Genomic DNA, 22248 nt, shown 5'->3' with positions numbered 1-22248 from the left:
AAATTAAATTAGCGGAACAAAAAAGTGATGGTTTTTGGAAAAACTTACGTTTCTCAGTCCTTTGGGTTTTTCTAGAACTTGCTTAAACTGATTTATTGTGAATCGTACATTTATAATTTGAAAACTCTGAAATTAAATTGAGTTATACGGAAGTTAAAAAAATATTACTTGCTATGAGTGTTTCATGTACATTTACTTACATGCCTTGGGATTTTTACAGTATTTAATGTTATTACTGTGTTCTAACCAGTACAGTTTTGCTATGCAAGCTATATTGTGTTCTCTTAGTTCAAATATTTAAGTTTATAACTGGAATAGACAAGTTTAAATTCTAGGTTTCAACTTAACTCAATACTAGAAATATTTAAACAAACTACAATACTGTAATTTTTACTTTAAAAACCAGCATACTACATCAGTAAATTCAAACGTGAAAACATTTAATACTTAAAACATTAATTTAATTATTATTGTTTAAACTATTAAAAGCTAATCAAACCTAATTAAGTGTTTTTATAACAAAACAATAGCTCATTAGCTCTAGTTAAGCGTTTTATACAAACTTTAAACAGTGAACAGCAAAATAAAAGTGATTTAATTATCCAATTAACCTCTGATCCTTGTGCAAAGGACCGCTTCGGCTACCAGAGAAAGCAACTTTAAATTTGAAAATAATAAAAACAACGAAACCCACTGCGAACGACCATCTGTGTTGTAGCGCTTGAAACAACGCGCGCCGCTTACTTATTTATAAGCTTTTTTTCCTTGCTTTTCTCTCAACGCCACTTGCTGTTATATCACGAATGATCGCGGAATTAACCTCTTAACCGACTGGATTGCGCTTTCTTGACACACTCGGCTTAAAGTCCAGTGAACTAATTGTTGCGCTCTTAACAAGTTGCGCTCAAATACTCACACTTGAAACAAGCACTTTGAACGCATATGGCAAAATGTTTTAAAATGTAGGTTTCGTTTTCGCGTACTAAACGCTTTGTAAGTTCTCTAATTTTTTTTTTACTAATTGAACTTAATTAAACAGTTTGACCTTTTTATAGTTACTTTAATGAAATTGAAACCGCACTAAAAAGTTTGAAAATTAATAATTGCATTGTAATTTGATAACCTTTAAACTTTGTTTAACTATAAAAATGTTATTTTAATAAAGTATAGTTTTAATTATATTACCTATTTTTCTGATGTATTTTGAATAATTTTAAACATGCTTTTGATTTACCTTAGTATTATTTTTATCAATAAGAACATCTTTTACATAATAATTAGATATATCAATAGTAACTGAAAATATAAGCTTTATATTCTATTACTATAATACACCAGCTAATAAAATAATGAAATGTTTAATTAAATTCTAACATATTTTTATGAACTAATGATAATTAGATAATAAACTAGTTTTTTGAGAAAAATGTACTTAAGTTTTACTAAAACTAAAAAGTTATCAAAAACCAACCAAGTGTTTTACTTAACCTTTTCAATATCATTCAACTGCAACAAATACAAAGACTACTGATCAGACTACTGAATGTAAATACTGGCCAGTTTTGAAAAACCATTGGCTTAAAAGTGTTTGAGCAAATAAAACTTTACGTAAGTTTATTAGTCTTGTAACAGTGACCTTTATCTATTCATTGTCATGTTACACAATAAAACATAATTCTAGTAAACGTTATTATAGATCTGGCTTTTTAGACTTAAACAAAAAATAAAGTTATTGTTTTGGTTTTACTTTTAATTAAATGGATTGTGAGTAGTAATTAGTTTAACGATCTTTATTAAATTGTTGTTTTTTAAACAAGGTTTTATATAATTTAATAAACTTTGTTTTAAAACCTATAAAGTTCTTATAATATTTTTAACAAAACAACTCAAGCAGCACAATACAGTTTGCAGTTTGAAAATATTAAAACTCTAATTTTTAACTCTAACTAGTTCTAATACCATGTTTAATTAAAAAAAGTTAAGCATGGTTTGATGTACAAAAGCATTAAAACTCAAACTTTTAGCTAATTAAGCTTAATTTTTTACAATCTTTTATTTTTCTGCTAAAAATCAAATTACACTTTCAAACAAGCTGTCTTGCTGACAAAAGCGTTTGTTTTTATTAGTTGCTGATACAGTTAAAGCTTTCTTACTAACTATTTAAAACCTATAACTTAATAAAAAAAAACTCTATTTTTATTTTCATTAAAGTTATACATTAATCTCAAACCAACTCCTTTGTCTTTCATTCAAAATAAAACCAACACATACCTTCGAGCTCATAAAAACAAAACTTTTGCTCTGCTAGCACACGGAACATCAGTGTGCAAAAGCAAACAAAACAAAGCACGTCTAAAACGACTGGATTTTCTATTCGCAAAAGCTGAAACACCAGCAGTCAACTCGAGTTGATGAATGGTTTGTGCCAAACTGAACGGAAAGCTCGGTATTATCTTTTCTCTCTCTCTCTCCTTTTTCTGTCGCTCTCTCGTTTGCGGCGCAACTTTGGGTAATTAACGCTGCTAACCTAGTATCGCCTTTCCTCATATATGCTACGCGCGGATTGACTTGAGTTTGAATGCGCACTTTCTTTTGTGTATAATTTGGAGTTTTGTGAACTTGGTTTTGTTTGCAATGAAATTCGAACGGTTTTAAAATGTGTTCATGTATAAATTTTCTTTTTATTCCACAACTTAACAAAAATGTTTAACCAATTGAAAACCATTCATACTTGATTATTAATTTACTATACAACTTTCTTAATGTCAATAAACAAACCAAAACTTACTTTCGGATTTTTCTTATTTCTTATGTAAACTACATACTTGCAGGTAAATATTAACTATTCTTTTTTAATTACATTTCAAGAATACGCACATCCTTAAAAAAACTACTTATTTAATTTAAATTGGCATATTCACACAAATTTTACCGGAAACAAAAAAAAAACATGACATTTAAAAAAAAGAATAAAAACAGCATATTAATTACAAAAAACTGTGTTTACGTATACACATCAGAAAAATAAAATTCAAATAAATTTAATTAAGTTCACTTGTTCTTTATACGATCAATATTCATGGGACAAGACTCAGGTATTCACATTTCAAATAGAACTAATATTTAAAATAAGAATAAAAACATGTTTGTCGAACCGGAGCAAAAGTCAAGTGTTTATTTTTGTAAAGAAGAAACGCCGTTTATTGACTTTCACTGCTGAAAATTAATCAAACAGTTTTTACCTATCAAACGTTAAATTTATACAAAAAGCACAAACCTAAAAGTTAATAAGATTATAAAAGAAAACATTTCCTTTTTACGTTACAAAGCAATGAAAATAAAATTTCAATCATTTTGTTAAATTTGTTCTATTCAAATTATTTTATACCTTCTTATATTAAATAAATTTTAAAGTATGCTACTAGTTGTTATGAGAAGTACATCTTAAACAAAAATAAAAAAAGAGTAATTAAAGTTTAATACAAATTAATTATTGTTAACAATTAGACAAAAAATAAGTTTTAGCATAAATTTTTATAAAAACTAAAATACTCTATTTATAAGAAACTTACAAATCACTAGTAAAACATAAAGTTAACTTTATTTGACTATAGAGTTAGACTCAATTATTATAAAAGTTTTTAAGTATATAGATGTTGTACGCATCACTTAGCGTATCTGTTAACAATAGAGAGTATAAAATTTCATAAAGTGACTTGAGAAACTAAAAATATAATGTAGACTTTATATTTTAAGTTCATATTGAAACTACAAACAAATAAGTAATTATTTTTTTCCCTTTTCCTATTTATATACACAAACTGAAAGGTCTACAAAGTAGAGGAAACTACAAAATTTATTTTTAAATGTGGAAGTATAGCAGAATAAGTGTTTACTTTAAATCATTACTCTGTAACATATTTTTGTTATAAAATAGCTCAAGAGCAAACTTTGCTAAGTTTCATAATACTATTCTTTTGCTAAAAATTAATCCTTTTTTATTATCAACTACAAAATATTTTATTACATAAAACTAAAACAATTCTTAATCTGAGGCTTTGTCAAATGAAAAAACAAAAATGGTTAATTCCTAATCATTTTAATAGTTAGGATATTTTTATTATAACTAACTTAATTTAACCACAAACCAATAATTTAAGTAAAATTAACTAAAAAAAAATATTAAAACAGCACTGAGAATGTTGATCTTTTCTTAAAAATGTTTCATAAATTTAATTTAATTTTTTCTGACAAAAACATTGTTTAAATATTTAATTTTTACTGTTTTTCTACTTTATATATGTTTAGTTGTAAAACAAAGAAGTGGTATTTATATAAAGGTTTTAAAAGCCCAAGGGATGAAAGTCTATATTTCTTGATATGTAAATAATATATACAGTTTTAAAGCTACAAAGGAGTTAAATAATTTATTTTGTATCAGTATTTTGATATCAGAAAACAATAATCTATGTTTTAACTATTTTACGGTACTTGACTTTACACTTAAAATCAATTATTAGATTATTAGCTGCGCATAGGGATTTATTAGTTATAAGTATGGTTATAAATATTTTAACAACCACTGATAATACATACAAAAAGGTATAAACTCATATATTTAAATTTAAACAATTAATCTAAATGTTTTGCTGTTATACTTATAATTCTACAAATACAAAATAACTAAGAAGTAAATAGTATTTAATTTACAAAAACTTTCAATTCTGTTTATTCTGATATTAATTATTATTTTTATATTACTACTAATTCAAAATGGATTTGTTTTCTACAATACTTATTTAAGTAAAAAGTTATGTTCTTTTTAATCATTGCTATAAAGTCTAAAAACCGTTACTTTGTTAACATTTGTACACTGCTTAACCTGTTTATGTCGGTAAAAAGATGTTTTCATAATTTAAATATGCGTTTTCGGTTTACAAAGTAAACTATGTCTGAATAAACGAAATACACATATTAATAATGTTTTTTTTAATATCTTAAAATGTAGTTAAAATTTAATTAGCTTAATATTTATTACCGATAATTTTTTTTTTCTGAAACGGCGCTTGTGAGTTAATTTTAAATTAATAACAATTTCAATAATAATAAAAGCAAACTTTCTTTAAATACAGGATTTTTCTAGATTTTTAAGTCATTGGTAAAATACTATACTCATGACGACTAACAAAGGAATGTCAAAGCTTAATACTTTTAACTTCTAGTCTGTGTAAGCTTTTCTTGATTTTATGTAACTTTTATTATTTTTAGTAAGTCTTTTTCACAAAATCAAAAAGTGCCTCCATAAAACTTTCTATACTTGTCTTAAATTGTGATTAATATGCTTATGTGATAATTGCCATATTGAGAAACAATATTCAGATAAAAACTCTAAGGTAACACTTTTTTGGTCCCTTATAGATTGAATTTGTCGGTTTTCAGGAAATTAAATGGTGCCAGCAAGCATGAAAGTTTGTTCAAATAATCTAATACTTTTCATATGGAGTTTTGTGGTGTTTGATAAAAGTATAAACATTTTTAGCTTAAAACTCAAAGGTCGCTGTAATTAAAAGCACTCTATTTTACATACATAGTTGGATTTTAACAAAATTTTATCGTGAATAACATAAGGTATATTTAAAAAATAACTGTTAATGTATGTAGTAGTTTTCAATATTTTTGTATATTTTTTGGAATTTACATCGTTGGTAGACCTGTTCAATTTGTTCTAAACATTTTAAACAAAAAAAAATGTTATTAATAAAAATTTCCAGTTAAGTTTTTGTTTAAAAAATGTTTCATGATTGATAAACGTTTTATTATTATTTTTAATTTTACGAGGTTTTTAGTTGTTCTATTAATTTGATAACTACCCAAAAAAATGTTTAGTGTAAACTGATTATAGTAGTAGTTTAGTATTTCAACTATGTTTTATAAAGTATTCGTTAAATTGTTTTAAATAGAAGGCTAATGATTATAATTAAAAACCTTTGTAATCTAAACCTAAGTCCAAGTAATAGTTATTTATAACAATATGTAACATTATAAAAACTATTTCACCAAATCAAGCAGTTGTTAAATTTATTTCAAGCTACTTTGTCAATAAAATCTATATAAAATTCTTAAAATGAACCAAAAATTCATACTTAAATTTGTTCTACAATTCATTTACTTTGAGAAAATAAATATATAACATATATTTTTATCTTTTTATCAAATTATTGAACAAAAGGATGCTGTTGTGCAAATTTAAACGACATGAGACTGTTTAATTCATATTTAGTTTGTTAGCTCTCTATTATGATTGTTGTTATAGTATCTCTAACTGGTATTTTATAGTATCACCTAAAAATGATACAGGTTATTCACAAGCAACAATATTTAGTATAATTAAGCATGTGTAATAAAAGAATGTGACATTGTGAATTGCTAAAAATTTATATATCATCTATTAATACACAGTAATTAAATAAAAATTACAATTAGGGATAGCCAGAAGTAAACAGTTTAAAACATTGAATACTTTGTAAATGTTTGCTTTTTTGAACTGATAATGTCATCTGAATAACTGGAATAAAACATTAGCAATCGTGAAACAGGTTTTAAATAATAACTTTCTACATAAATAAACTTTAACATAATCATAGAAAGAACATACTATTACAAGAAGTAAAAATAAAATTTAACCAAGTAATTATAAACTAATACAAGTGTTAAAACCAAAATAGTACTTTATGAAATTGTTTTTTTTTGAAATTTACAATATAGTAAAATTTTAAAAAAGGTTAAATAAAAAACTTATAAGTTTGACTTGAAAAAGCATGCAACTTTTTTGCTTTCCATAGTGGTGTAAGTTTTTGAAGGTAAAGTTAGTTTTATTTTTGACAAATACCTGAAAAGACAAAAAAGTTTGATTAAAAAAGGTGTTAAAGTAGTTTGAGATTAGAAATACTGTTTGAAGGCATGTTAAATTGGAACGGTGGGTATTAAAAGTTAAGGATGTGTTTTAAATTCAAAAGTTAGAAAACTAAAGTGATGAGTGTTAATTAGAAAAACCTTTTTAATTATAGTTTATTTTAGAAAAAAAAAAAGAGTTGTTTTGTTAATGTAATCTACCATGTTAGCATATACTTTTACAAAAAAAAAAAAAAAAGATCAGTTTTGATTTATGTTTGTTAATAGTTTTTATATTAAAAAAGTAACACTTAACAAAACATTTAACGAAAATAGTAAAAAGTACAAAAGTAAACAAAAAACCTTTTTTAAAATATAACTATTGAAATAATAGTTTATAAAAGATAAAAAAATTACAATTTTGTCTTTGCGAACGTGTTTAAATTTTCATTTCGTTTTCCTAAAAAACTTAAACTTAAGAAAAATGGTTTTATTTTTTTCATTTTTAATAAAATCTACTGGTATGTTTAATTATTCCTTATAGCAGATTAAGATCAAACTAATAATAACTTTTTAATACTTTTTTACTTATACATACTTCTTAAAAGCTATATGCTAATTGAACTTCTGTAATAAAAACCAAAACATTATCTCATAATCTTAATGTAAGCTATTTTAAATTTCTACATTTAAAAAATATTAAAAACTAGTTTGTCTATTGTTTTAAAAGCATTTTAAGATAGATAATTTTTTTTTTGTTGAAACGAATACAGCTCTAAAAAGTTGTTCTATTAATATTAGAAAAGTTTCAATGAATTACAAAAACTTAATATAACTTATTTACCAATTTTGAAAAAATAAAAAAAAGGTATCGCACATTAAAAAATAAGCTTTCGATGGATGTTAAAATAAAGTCAAAAAAAGCTTTGTAAATAAGTAAATCAAAATTTATTAATTTCAAAACGTAAAACAGAAGTTTTCAATGAGGTAAGAACAAATCTAAGATAAATAGTTAATAATAGACACAATAAATGTTGAAAACTATATCAAAACCTCTTTTTATTAACAGCTATTGATATATACATAAAATTACAACTATATTATAGTTATTAGTTTGGTTTTATGGCCCTTAATGCTTACTAGAATTTTTTTTCCGATAGTAACTATTTTTTTAATAAATGTTTAATTTGTTCTAAAATAAAATTGTTTTTAAGTTTATTTCAGATAGAAAGCTGTATTTTTATGATAATATAAACTAACTTTTTTAAGGAAATATCATAATGTAACATATCAATTTACAGTAACTAAAGTTTAGTACTGTGTTATATTTATCTAAACTTTAGTTAGTGTATAATTTCACAAAGCAGTTGGCAACTTAAATTGTTTAATGATGTATAAAACTATTTAGCAGTAAGATATTTTATTTATTGATAGGATAAATTTAATATCTTAATTTTTGTCTTTAAAAGAAATAATATTAACACAACTAAGTGCAAAGTCCTTTTCTGTGTTTAGGTCTCTGCTGTGTACTAAGTGTTTTATAAAACTATTTATAAATATTATATTTGAGTTTCCATGTTTGTTAACAGTGACTAAATATATTTAGTAAAAAGTTATATCACAGTATTAGAAACAACAATTTAACAATTTTCAGTAGCATTTTTGTGGCATAAATTTATGAAACCTGGCTAATTACATACCTTAAATGTATAAATACTTAAATGTTTTACTGTATGTAATAAATACTGGTTTTAAAAAACAATCTAAAATGCAATGAAACAATGTTGCCGTTTGGTTGTATTAGTAAAAACAAATAGCTAAACACACTTTTAAAAAGTTTTAATGAAAACGAATAACTCTAGATGTCATATGTCTAACTTTTATTTTTTGTCTTAACTCGATTTTACTAGTTTTCTATTGGGATAAATGCACATTTGAAACGTTTGAACGTAAAGTTCACTATTTAAGATAAACAAATAAAATTAGCAATGTTCACAACTCAAGAGGGTAATCAGACATTGATGCTATTTCAAACCATTTGACACTAGATCAGCAACTTAATATTATCATTCGCAAAATAAACTAAGAATAAATGTTGTATATAATTCTAATATGTTTCTTTTCGACTCAATAAAGCATTGTTGTTAGTTTTGGTAAAAACTAATTAGTACATCTATAGTTTTTAGCTTAAATATTAAAAGTGTTTGTTTATCTAAATTAAAATAACTGAGTTAAATCATATTTTGAAACTTAAATGAAGGCCAAAAAACACTAACAGTAACACGATAGAAAAAAATTGTTCTCAGACCAAAAAAGATTCATTAAATTTTGGCGTTCTATAAAAGTACTTTGAATAATTTTCTCAACTCTGCTTAAGTTTGTATACTTGAAAATTTTTCTTTGAAATTTTCCAACGCAAAATTAATATATTTTAATTTTGAAGCTTAATCTGTCTAGAATTAGCATAAATAATTAATTCATATACGCACAATGCTGACAGCTTAAAAAAATATTAAAATTTTAGTTTTTTTTAATTATTTATTGTTCTCTGATTTTTCTTTAGATAAGCATTCTTTTTTACAATCGTATTTATAATAGGTTTTTATACAAAAAAATGCTTACGTAAAATACTTTAAAACATTACACGTTTTAATTAAAACAATATTTTCGAAAATAAAAAAATAAACAACCCTAAAATTTATTTTTATTTTGTCTAAAATTAAATCTAATATAGATAAGAAACTCTATGGTATGTGTTTGTTTTTAATTAAGTTTAAGATTTAGTAAGTTTTTAAATTAATTAATGTACTGTGATTGTAACTATATAATAATTTTTTTTTCAAACATATATTCTGTGCTAAAAAGAAATTAAACTTAATAGATGTTTTAATTTAATAACGATATGAAGTAAATAAAAACTTATACTAATGTTTTTATGACAAGAAAATTTGCATTGTTGTGATTCTTGTTTTATGGCATAATAAAAGAAACTTAAAAAAAAAAAGGTTTACTCTATAAAACAAGAATTATCCAAACTAAAATTATCGTAGATGAGTTCGAAAATGATTTCAACTACTGTGAAAAACTCCAATCGCTGTTTGAGTAAAAAAGCTCTCAAAACAAATCTGACAAACTAAAAGTTAGTAAGAAATATTTATTATACTAATCATATGCATACAAATATATAAAACAAGTATTAACTACTGCAAACTTTTAAAATTACAAAATTATTAGCTTCATAAATTTCATCTTAAGTTTGGTTGATAAAATGTACAATAACGATTTGTTTTCTACGTCACATAAGTAAAGCCTAAAACTTTTAGAGTAAGGCTGAACAATTTGTAAAAGTAAACTTTTAATTTTTATTAATTTATTTTACTATTGAATTTTATATCTTATGATAAGTAAATACAGCAAACAATGCTTACTTGGTCTATTTGGTCAATAAATGATAAACGTCTTTCTAGTAATTTTGGGCTCATATAATTTGTGCAAAATATCTTTTAAATTTAAAGTTTATAAAACTTTATTTAATAGTAATTAACTAGTAACGTATTTTTATAATATTTTTATCAAAAATTGATTAGACTTCTAACACAAATAACAAAAGTACAGCGATCTCGAAAGATGCGTTTAGTTACCGGCCTTTTGTAAACTTTAACTTTAATTCGTTAGGTGCAGTGTAGTGCTATTTACGTGATAAACAAAGCATATTAGTTTTTTAATTTATAGCTAAAATGATGATTTAAACAAAGCTTATAGATATTTTTATTTTTACAATAAAGTTAAAACAATTTTACTTGTTACTCCGAAAAGAAAGAAAAAAAACTTGCTTTGAATTAAAAGTTATGGTAAAGTTCAAAGGCTTAATATATATAAAAATATATAATTAAAAGCAAAAGTTATAAGAAACATCTTTCGAAAATAAACTGTTTACAGACACTTAGTTTTTAAAAACTTACTACTATAAATGTAGACACATTTACATATTTTACTAAAAAAATGCAAAACATATTTTATTCTAAAAGTAGAAAACATCATTATTAAGCACTCAGTGAGCGAAGTGGATTTGAAATAGGAAAATGTCAACGTTATTCACGTGATGAAAAACTTCAGAGTAATGTTGGTGCAAAAGTTGTTTCTACTACACTGTGGTTTATTATTTAAAATTTTGTTAAATACTGCAATAATGTATTTGACTATATGCATGACTTAGTAGGGGCGACGCGTGGGGTGGAACGCTGGAGCTGTAGCTCCACCTTGAAAAATTAAAATTTATGCTAATTGTTTTTTTGAATTTAGAGTTTAAGCCTTTAAACACGCTGCTTTAAATAGGCCCCTGATTCAGCTGTATAGCCCCAAACCACATCAAAGTAACTTTATCATAAAGGTGAGGATGTGAGCTTTAAATTGATATAAAATGTACTATATTAGCTAAAACAGGGGTCGGCAAACTGCGGCCCGCAGGCCAAATGTGGCCCTTGAAGCCTAAATTTGCGGCCCGCGAGTTACTTTTTATCTAAAGTTTATTTTTTGAAAACAAAAAAAATATATATTTTTGTAATAAAACTTTTAATTAGACTCTCATTTCAACAAGTACTCTTTACTAATGCTTTATTATTGCTTACTTTACAGTATTTTTATTTAAAACTGTATTTTTATATTAAATACAACAACTATTTTAAAATAAATGCAGCTCTTGAAGATTTTTGTTAAAATAGTGTGGCCCGCGAGCAATTTTGACAAGAAAAATTGGCCCGCAAGATACAAAAATCTACCGACTCCTGAGCTAAAACGTAAGAAAGTTATGTTATCATGAAGTTGTACAAAAAGTACAGGCAAATATGTAAATGAACGTCGTTTATTTCCTTGCTAAATTAGTTTTTTTCAAGTTTTTATATTTGATGTTCAAAATGTTTGTAAAATTGTAGCTGCAAGCTCATTCTGTGTCAGCTGCATTTTAAACGTACACAAGTCTCAATACTAAAAATGTTGTTGAAAATATAGTACAACTCGAGAACAATAATACAAGTAAAACTCGAGCAGAAGAAACTCGAGCAAGGAAAACTCGAGCAGGTGCAATTCAAGCAGGTAAAAATCGAGCAAGTAAAACTCGAGCAGAGAAAACTTGAGCAGGGAAAACTCGAGCAGAAGCAACTCGAGCAGGAGTAATTCGAGCAGAAGCAATTCAAGCAGGTAAAAATTGAGCAGAGGCAACTCGAGCAACAACAACTTGAACAGGAACAACTTGAGCAGGGGCAACTCGAGCTTGAAAAACTCGAGTAGGAGCAACTCGAGCAGGGAAAACTCGAGCAAGAGCAATTCGAGTAGAAATAACTCGAGTAGTGGCAACCTCATTTTTTTAAGTTACTTACATTTTTTTCAAATAGTTAGACAAGTAACAAAATTAAGTTAGTAAGTTTATAATTGTGTAAACACAGAAACTTACATGAACATAAATAAAATTAAAAGTAGCTATAGTTGTTAAGAAAGGGTGATAATATACAGATTTTATATTATATGTTTTTATTTTTATTTTCTTTATTTATTATTTAGTTAAAAGAATATGTTAAACTTTTTTTTCTGAAATATTTTCTATTTCTTCATATTACCTTTATGATTTTAATCTAAATGTTTCAAACTAGGAGATTTTCTAATTTGACAATCTCAATCTGCAGCACCCCTAACAAAAAGACCACGCGACGCCACCGTGACCTATTGATAATAAAAAATATTTGACATAGTTTATGTTGATAGATAAAAATATTATTTGACTTATTAACATATGTTATTAAAATCCAATTAAATGTCGTGGTTCCACAGCGAGTTGTTGACTACTCAAAAAAAAGCGCTAAACACTCTTCAGTATTTTATTAGATGAAAGTTTAAAAAATTGTTTTCTAAATAATAAATATATCAAAAAAAAAAAACTTTCAACTCGAAAAATTTGTCACTAACTACTAATTGTACATTTATCAAAATATGTTCATTTTATATTTAAAGTACATTTGTAATGCTATATTAACGTTTTTGTACTCACAACTTAACAACTTTAAGAAAATATTTAGTAACAAACACAACAATATTGGGAATAAGTGGAAAATTGTAAAGCTGACCGATAAAGAAAGAGATGAGATGATTGTGGAAGGGAGAATGATTTCAGTATTATATAATCGGAATAGTATCGAATGTAATCGAATAAGAACAAATACTCGAAATTGTGTCTGGGTCCCGCTGCTTGTATGAACCATGATAATCTTTGTCCTAAATATTATGATTTTTTTGTAGCTTTTTTATTATTTTCTTGACAAAATAGATAAGTAATAAATGTTTAATTTGTTAATTTTTTTTTTCTGTTTTAGTATGTTAGTAGTTGTAGCAGAAAAAACAAATGTTCCAAACTATAGCTCGGCCCCGCTGCTTACATTAATCAAGGTCCGTTGCTAAAATTTTACCTAAAATACAAGTTAATCTGTTTTTAAACTTGATTTATAGCATTAAATAATGCTAAACCTAAGTTCGAACCATTCTAGTTTGTGCAATTTTTTTCATACAAAACTTTTCAAGTTTTAGCTTTCTTAACAGAAAATAGTATAATTAATTTCATACTACGAAGGAAAATTTTTGATCAAATTGCAATCTAGACTGCGTATTTGTCATCACTAAGATTTCGAAGGCTAAATTGAGGTCAACACGAGAAAATCTACCTTGTGAGTGTAACAGTTTTAAATAGTTTTATGCCAGTGACTTCTTTGTGGCAACAATTGTGAGTGTGAAACATAAAAAAAAGTGAGTCTAACTTTTTCATAACAAACAACGATAGTATAGATTAAGTAAAAAAAGTTATATAAAAACAAGTTTGAACTGATAAACTTTACTCAAATGTAAAAGGAATTAAATAAAAGAAATTAAAAGAAATAGAAAATTAGAAAGTAAAAATATTCATTACAGTATTCTAATTTTAACAAAACTAACGATAAATTTCAACTGAAGTTTTTGTGTTTTATTTTAACAATTATATTATAAGATACAAATATATGTTTAGTTGATAATTACAATGTCAAAAACAACAAGATAATAGCTACTGAGTTAGTTTTAAAGTTCAGACAGTTATGATATAGTAAAAATATTATTTTGATCTAAAAGAGGATATTTTACTAGTTTTGTTGAAACAACTAAGGAGCAATCAAAGAAAATATACAAAATTCTTAAAAAAAATAGCAAACCGATCAAAGGATACTTTTAAAGGAAGATTAATTTAATTCGATATGTGTTTTGAAATTTTAATTTAAAAATTAATACTATATGTCTGAATTACAAACTTAAAACAACTCTTAATAGAACTTATAGTTTAAGTAATTTTTGAGACATATTCAATTTTTAAATAAGTATTTTGTCTAAACATAAAAGACGTTCTTCATCACAACTCTCTCAAATTTAAAAAATTTAAGTTTATCAAAACTTTTGTTTTTAGCATACATAATTGAAGGTTTTTTTTCTTTACATGATGTAAATTAAACAACACGTTGAAGCTAAAAGGATTTTGTTCTAAAAAGCATAAAAAGTCTTGCAATTAAAAGTGATGAGAACAAGTAACAGTTTGATTAACAATGGTTTTATAATAGTAGAGTACAGTCTTATTTTTAACCTATCAATTTGCGCTTATATAACTTATCATATGAACTCTCCAGCTTTTATTACTATCCATACCAAAATTTACTTAAATCTTGATAGGCAGTAAAAAGTGCCTAATAATCCTAAAGAATAAAATTAACGTAATTAAACAAGGTTATTTTAAGCTTAACAATAGCTTTAAATTATGGTGTCTTAAATTTAATTTAACTGTAAAATTTATTTCATAGCGAATAAATGATGTTATAGATCGATCCTGTTTTACGGTTATTGTATAAGTTTATGTATATAAAAACTAAAATAAGTTTTGAACTTATTTTTACTATGTTTTTAATTTGTAAATTGTTTTAAATGCAGTTTTGTTTTTTCATAAAATCACTAAAAGCTAAATATTTTATTAAATATAATATATTACTGCAAATAAATGAAACAGTTTAGTTAAGTTTTAAGTATAATTTTTAGTAACTTTAATGATGTTGTGTTTAGTCAATAGTTTTGTAAGTATTATTATTTTTTTAAATGTTATTTAATGAATAATCTCCAATCATTTAAATTTGTATATACACGTCATAATAAAGTTTCTAATTTAATTTTTTGTACTTAAAAAGTAAGAATCAGATTAATAAAGTATTAGATTTTATATTACTTTAACTACATGCACTTACGTTTTTTATTAGCTAAATATTTAAAAATAAAAAGAAACTAGTTAAGTAATAATTCTAAAATAAGTTTAACAATTTATTATCATCAGATTTAGAGTTGAACTGAATATTAAATAATTTTACTTAATGTCTCAAGAATACAGAAGTTTATAACTTTACATTTTGTGGTACGATTCGCTTTTCAGAAAAAAAATCAATTATTAAAGGGAACAGCAAATGTTGTTGCTTAAAAACAATTAGACATTTATTTTGCGTTGTCTTAAATAAATTTCATACAAATGTTAATACTATAAGAATTCTTTCTAAACTATAGTTATATATATTGTACAAACAAAAGTTATTAAAAAAAAAACAAAATAAAATTCGTAAAACTTGGTATTTATTTGAAAATGTTGGAAAAAAATTGAAAAATAAACACAGAAAGACAAAATATTCTTTTTTCAAGCAACAAGAAATAATCATTCTTATTCGGCGTCACTACTGATTGGGATTGGAGATCCTGCCCATGAACAGCGGCATTCTGGTGTAAACTTCCCTCAGCACGACGAAGAACGGCCTGTCGAAGGAGGCGTACGCAGTGGAGCGTGTCGATGCGGCCGCGAACGAAGCGGAAGCCACGGTGCCGCGCTCGTTCACCTGATTGGTAGAAAAATATATAGTTAAATCAAATAGTTTATGTTAATTTTAATGAAATAAATAGTTGTTATTGGTTAAAAGTTCAAGTTTTTCAAAAATGTTTTAGTTTTGATTAAAGTAAATATTTTTTTACTAAAATAAACAATTTAAACTGAAGCCAATAAGTTAAACTGATATGTAGTTTTATTTGTGATTGAAACTATTTTTTGTTCGACTAAAAAGTAGGTACCAAATAAAATTTTGATTTCTGAAATTAAAGCTTCTTAGTTTTTTGTCTTGAGAATTCTTTATTTTTGCAGCCCTTGTCTAAAATGAAATAAATTGAAGGCAAGCGGAAACAATTCGACTCGTAAAAGTTAGTTGTTCGATTTTTAATCACGTTTTTTGATAAAACAAAAACGTATAGTCATAAACGAAATCAACTTTATTAATTAAAACCAAAATTTTTGATTTTTGTAATCAATTTAATTTTTTAGAGAGTCAAACTAAAAGCGTTAAACGCTTTTACAACCGCATGCTATTTATTTCTTGCTATATTTTGATCAAGGAACTTTTATCTGTACCTTTAGATAACGACTTAGCTAATTTATTAAATAACTATTAGTTCGACCTTTTAGTTGACAAGTAGTCGAAGTTTCTATAAAATACTTGCATTCTTGGAGTATCATATTTAAAATAAAAATTTTGAAAAAAGCATGCTGTTTATCTGCATGAAAATTTTAAGCATTCAAACTTCCAAGTAGGTCTTGTGTTGAGCTGACGAAAAGAACAAATTCTTCTTCCCGTTGATGAGCGAGAAGTCCGCGTGAAGAGGATCGAACATGTCGTTGATGCCCATGTGCTTCAGATCATCCACGAGATCCCTCGCGTACTCAATGCTGAATTTCGGCAGTCGCACTTGTACCTGTATGTTTAAAAATTTCAATTAAAACTTGAACTACAGTTAAAATAAAAATAGTTTCTGCTGTTATTTGTTAGGAGGTTAGCAGTACAAGTTTTTTTGGTTAAAAATTTATACTAAAACTATCTTAATAAACATTTTTAATAACATTTTTGTTTATACTATTTCTTTAAAAATTAAAACAATTATATGACAATAGTTGTTAGCTTGTTTTAACCCCAGCTTTGTACGCTTTCTTTCTGAGCAAGTTCATGGTCCCCTCATCGATGCCGTTTTCAACTTGCCTCATCGCCTTTTCTCCTTTCTCGTGGGGAAGGATCAGCTCCATGACTATTCCGTATTTTGATGAGTCTTTAGAAGTGGTAAAACTTTGTAAACATTAGAAACGAAAGCTATTTTTAAAATGCTTTTATGAGAAAAAGCTGATATATAGTGCTATAAAAGTGCAAAAAAGTTACTATTGTTAGCGCTTTTACATTTATTTAAAATATCTAAGGAAATAAGCACAAAGTATAAAACTAAAAATATTCAAACAATAATTATTTAAAATGAACAAAAAATTTAAATTCTTGACCATAAATCATCTTATATTAAGCATTATCTAGATTTGTTTTATAACTTGTTTGATACTATTTAGAGATTTAACACGGTCAACTTTAAAAAAGTTAAACAAGGTAAAAATAATGAAGTAAATGACGAATAATAACGAAAATATCAAAAAAAAGAATTCATTTAAAATTTTTTTAATATTTGATTTCTTTGGTATAAAAATAGTTAAAATCATAATCAACCTGTTTTGTAGGGGAGTTCAACGTATACAACAGGTAGTTCCCCTTCCTCGTCGCCGTAAGAATTGCAGAAGTTCACCGCCATCGCCTCGACCATGAACTTTGCAGGCACCGTGGTACCGTCGTATAAAGTGAAATCGCCCATTTTCGTCATTTTGGGGTCGAACGGAAACTTCCAAGCTCCCTGAAAGAAAATAAAAAAACAAATGACACTTTTTTAGTTATGCTTTTATTTTTCTTGCCCAATCTACCAATTTTTTTAAAACAGCTTCACTGAAACAAAAACATTTAATAACAAACACTCCAACAGAGTATATTCAAGAGGATAAAATGATAAAACATTTAATGAAAACAAACATTGAAGAATAGTGTAGACACGAGCACAAGCTTGGTACTGCTGTCAACAGAGTCACTACCAACAGCTTCTTCTATCGTCCCGTTGGTTGCATTGTACACGAAATCATTTATCTCTGCTATTGCAGTTTCAACATCCCCTGCAAAGTCAACCTAAAAACAATTATAAGTTTGTTTGTATCAAGTGTTACTGTCTAGTCTAGTTGTCTACTATTTATAAAGACTAAACGAAACTTTCTTTTTATTTAATAACTATGAAAAACTAGAAAAAATACTTTAAAATTTACTGAAATAAGTTTAAAGTATTATTTAAACTTGAGAATCAGCAGATCGATGTTTGGCAGATCAAGTTTTAATAATAAGCTTTGTCAAAATTACATTGTTTAAGCTATTTTAAAGATCTGTCGCTAACCGAGGTTTCTACTTATACAATTATTATTGGCCTGATTTATTACGCAACGTGCGCTCTAACTTGTATAATAGAAGTCCCCAAGATAACGCTTAAATTAAAGTTGACTTAATAAACTAATATGAATTACTTACTATTTACTAAAAGTTTAATAAATCAGTTACTTATACTAATTGAAACTGAGTTCGAATATGTGATCATGATTATATTTACGTATTAATATATTTACGTAAAAATGAGACAATTACCGCGTAAGCGGTACAGATCAATACTTAATGTATCACAGAACAGTAGAGTTTATATAAAATAACAACCTGCATGGTCTCACTGTTGAAATACTTCAACACACCATCCATGTAATCCTGCAGCACATCATCACCGCTGAAGATCTTGTTGGGAGCGTTCAGTATGAACCCGTGATCCACGTCGATCAGTTGCTCCTTCATCTTCTGATACAACCTGGCTATCTTCTCGTGCTTCTCAGGGTCGTTTTGAAGGTGTTGCCTGTTAATGATTAAAACAAATGTTCATCAATTAGCATTCATCTGAACAAAAATTTGTCTGTTGTTTATTTATAAAAAATATACAACAACTAGTTTGTAAATTGAAAATAGTCTCTTATACATATATACACCGATTTGTTGAGATTAAAATACTTATACAAGTAAGACGATATATATTTCGAAAAATTATACTTATTAAAAAGGCATTGAGAAAGAAACACATAGTTTTAAATAAATGCTTTTAGAAGTTTTTGAATAAATAGCTTCTACACAAACGCAAGCTTTAACAATATCTAAAACAATAAAAGTTGTCTTGTTTCAAACAAATTATGAAAAAACTGTCTATACTAAACTTATCGATAAAATATTTCAACAAAGAACAGTTTTTTACTTTGTTTTCATTTCGGCTTATTATAATTGCTTATCAAAGATTGTCGATGACAATGTGGTAAAAAAAAATTAAAAACAGACCTTTTTTATAAACTGATAAAGTAAACTATTAATATTTTTTTAGTTACTTTTCTTAATACCTTACCTTGCATCGTCGATGTCCTGGTACTCCAGCACCCTGACCAGCTGCTCGGCAGTGTCGCCGTCCGACCCGTACAAGCACATCGACAGCCCGGCGCTGACGGCGTAAGGAGAAACGAACACGTTCGACGTCATAATGGTGTTGCGCGCCACCTGGTGGTACAACTTGTGGGCGAAGAAGCGGTTGGCCACCGTTGAGCGGCGCCAAAAGTGCACTTTCTGGCCCGACCTGTTTTCGTTAGTTTTAATTTAGCCACCAAGTTAAATTTACTTGTTTTTTACTGATACTATTGTAATAAAAAATTTTGAGTTTGATTAGTTGGAAACAAAAGTTTTAGTATTATGATAAGTTATCATAACAAAGCATTTTCTAATTGAATGATTTTCGAATTCTTGGATATCCCTTCTAATAACAAAAACTTTTAATTCAAGTTTTACTACATTCTTCAATTCAAAGAGAACAAACAGTAATTTTATTTATAAAAAAAAAGTATGCTCCATACAAACTCTTAATTTTTGATAAGTTTTGATGTTTTTTTTTTAATCGGTTTTGTTGTTTTAAATAAACCTATTAACTGTGTTAAACAAATAATGACTTCAAAACATGTAGTCACGAGACTTTCAATTTTAAAAACATTTAGTATTCATTAAATTTTTGTTGTTTTCATTTAGGTTTTATCTGTTCTAATGTGTATTTAATGTTTTCTGTTTATACTTAAAAAAAACAGTTTTGTTTTCTACCTTTTAGGGTTGAAACTGCCAGTGTGAAAAAACTTTACGAAAAAGTTAATTTTACTTTTTTAGAAAAACATTATGTGTTGTATTTTGTATACAAAACTATAAATTATACAATTTAAAACTTTTTTACTAAGATTTGTTTCAATCTAAAGTAAATTAAATTTTACCTTTTTTAACTGTGCATTTTCTAAACAACTGCATGTTTGATTACTAACATCTTGAATTTTCAACAAAAGTAAACTACTAGAAGGATTTACCAATTTTGACAAAATTCAATTTACGTCACAATTTAAATCCTGTTTTGTTATTTTCAATCTTTTTGGTACTACTTATTTTGGTCTGCTGGTCTACAGTTAATTTTAAAAACTAGTAACTAGACAAATTATCTTTAAAAACTAGTGGATTATGAAGTGTATTTGTCTTTTTACTTGCTAAAAGAATTTATATTTCTAACGAAAAAGTCATAGTTTTTTTTTTAATGTAATGTATATTGATAAACGGTTTAAAAGCTGTAATAGAAAAGTGGTATGGATTTTTTTTATTTAAACTTTATAGAAACTTTAGTTTTATTTAACACGTTTGTTTAACTGTTGTGTTTTAAAAGAAGTGAAAGTTATTCAAAAGTTTTTATATTAAGGTATTTGGTCTCTGATACTATAAAACTACTTTGGTATAAATTCTTTCTAACATAAAAAAACCTTTTAAAACTACAGCAAACAAAATTTAATTACATATAAACTTTTCTCTAGCACTTTATAACTTATGTTTTCTAAACGAATGCTATTTGATAAGATATTTAAGGACGAGTTTTAAGAAACGGTTTTGAGTAACCAAAATTGTACTTAAAAATAATTGTATACACGTTTTTTATAAATAAATAAACTGTGATTTTCTTTACAAACATAAATAATTTTAAGGTTTTATATGATTAAGTATTATATCGATTTTTACATAGAAAAGACCACGGAGAATGTTTGTATAAAATCACTATTGTTATAAACTGAAGTTTGTATATACTTTCTTTTTATGAATGAGTAAACCTAATCGTGGACGAAAAATAAATAAACAGTCGTTTTCAGTTTACAATTTTCTGCAATGTACGTTTTGTAAAAACCTTACATTGCAGAATAAAGATCAACTGACGTGAAAAATCTTGTACATAACCGCAAAACGAGTCAATGCAAGTTGTACAAGTTTCCGGTTTATTTCAATACATGTCAATTTTGATCAATAGTGCCAAGTTTTATTATCAGGTGACCAAAAGTACTTGCTGAAAAATTTACAAAAATGTGTTTTTGCAATTCTATGGATATGAGTTTAAAATGATACTTTTTTAAAGTGCTTTAAACTTATTTTGTTTACAAACAACAAAAGTTATAATGCTAAGTGAATAATATATTTTTGTTTAAACCGATGCTAGTTTATAATAAAACTTTAAAACAAGCCGTTTATTTTTATAAGTTATAAAGTTTTTTGTTGTGTACAATAAAACTTGTATTATAACTTTATTCTAACAAACGAATTTAGTCGAAATATATTAGATATGATTTAAAACCTCATAATTTTATTTTATTATTAAAAATCATTTATCTTGGTCTAACTCTGTAATTTTGTTTAGTCAAAGATTTTGACTAAAACAAACTATTTTTAAAAAAGTTAACATAATAGAGAATTGAAAATTACTTAGCACTAAAAAAATAACTCACGCAAAGGCTGAGAACAGTATGGTAAACAAAATCTTCGTTAACAACATCTTGACTGCAACAGTCTGGCAAAAAAGAAAAACTTGAAACGGTCTGCAAACCTTCCAAATAGCTATTTTGCCTTCTCTCCTACTTTTTTTTTTTCATTCTCGTTTTCAAAGCAGGTGAATAAACATGTTTTCACTTTGTGCTAACAAAGCGTGAAGGTTGTGTATTTTACTTTTAAGTTATCATCAAGAATATAACTCTTTTTAACTTTCTTTCTTTAAATGACACTTTTAAACTTACCTCATTCTTCTAGTACATACTGATACAACTACTATACTAACAAAATTAACGTATTGAAATTCAAAATTTTCAGACATAATGTTACTTGATATAAGAAATATAATTACTTAAAAAATAACAAATTATGCAAAATACAGCAAGTTACTATATTAAAAAAGTGTGTAAACATTTAATTAACATAATAGTTTTCGATGTCAAAACAAGCTTAAATA

General features: G+C 25.9%; 1 protein-coding gene across 1 annotated transcript; it reads right to left on the bottom strand.

The window, feature by feature from the left end:
* Window positions 1–15547: 15547 nt before the first annotated feature.
* LOC145833423 (leukocyte elastase inhibitor-like) lies at window positions 15548–21825 on the bottom strand. The gene is made up of 8 exons (XM_082940602.1): window positions 21752–21825; window positions 19312–19536; window positions 18588–18777; window positions 17868–18017; window positions 17514–17694; window positions 16940–17073; window positions 16555–16725; window positions 15548–15821 (listed from the first exon to the last, which is right to left on the bottom strand). The coding sequence occupies exons 1-8, from the start codon at window positions 21796–21798 to the stop codon at window positions 15663–15665; spliced, it is 1257 nt and encodes a 418-aa protein (XP_082796728.1). The 5' UTR covers window positions 21799–21825; the 3' UTR covers window positions 15548–15662.
* Window positions 21826–22248: the final 423 nt, after the last annotated feature.

Source organism: Thalia democratica, chromosome 1 (genome assembly GCF_965202585.1).
Source record: "Thalia democratica chromosome 1, ktThaDemo2.hap1.1, whole genome shotgun sequence".
In the NCBI taxonomy this organism is placed as follows: domain Eukaryota; kingdom Metazoa; phylum Chordata; class Thaliacea; order Salpida; family Salpidae; genus Thalia; species Thalia democratica.
Note: the sequence above shows the minus strand (reverse complement) of the source record. Positions and strands in the feature narration are given on the sequence as shown.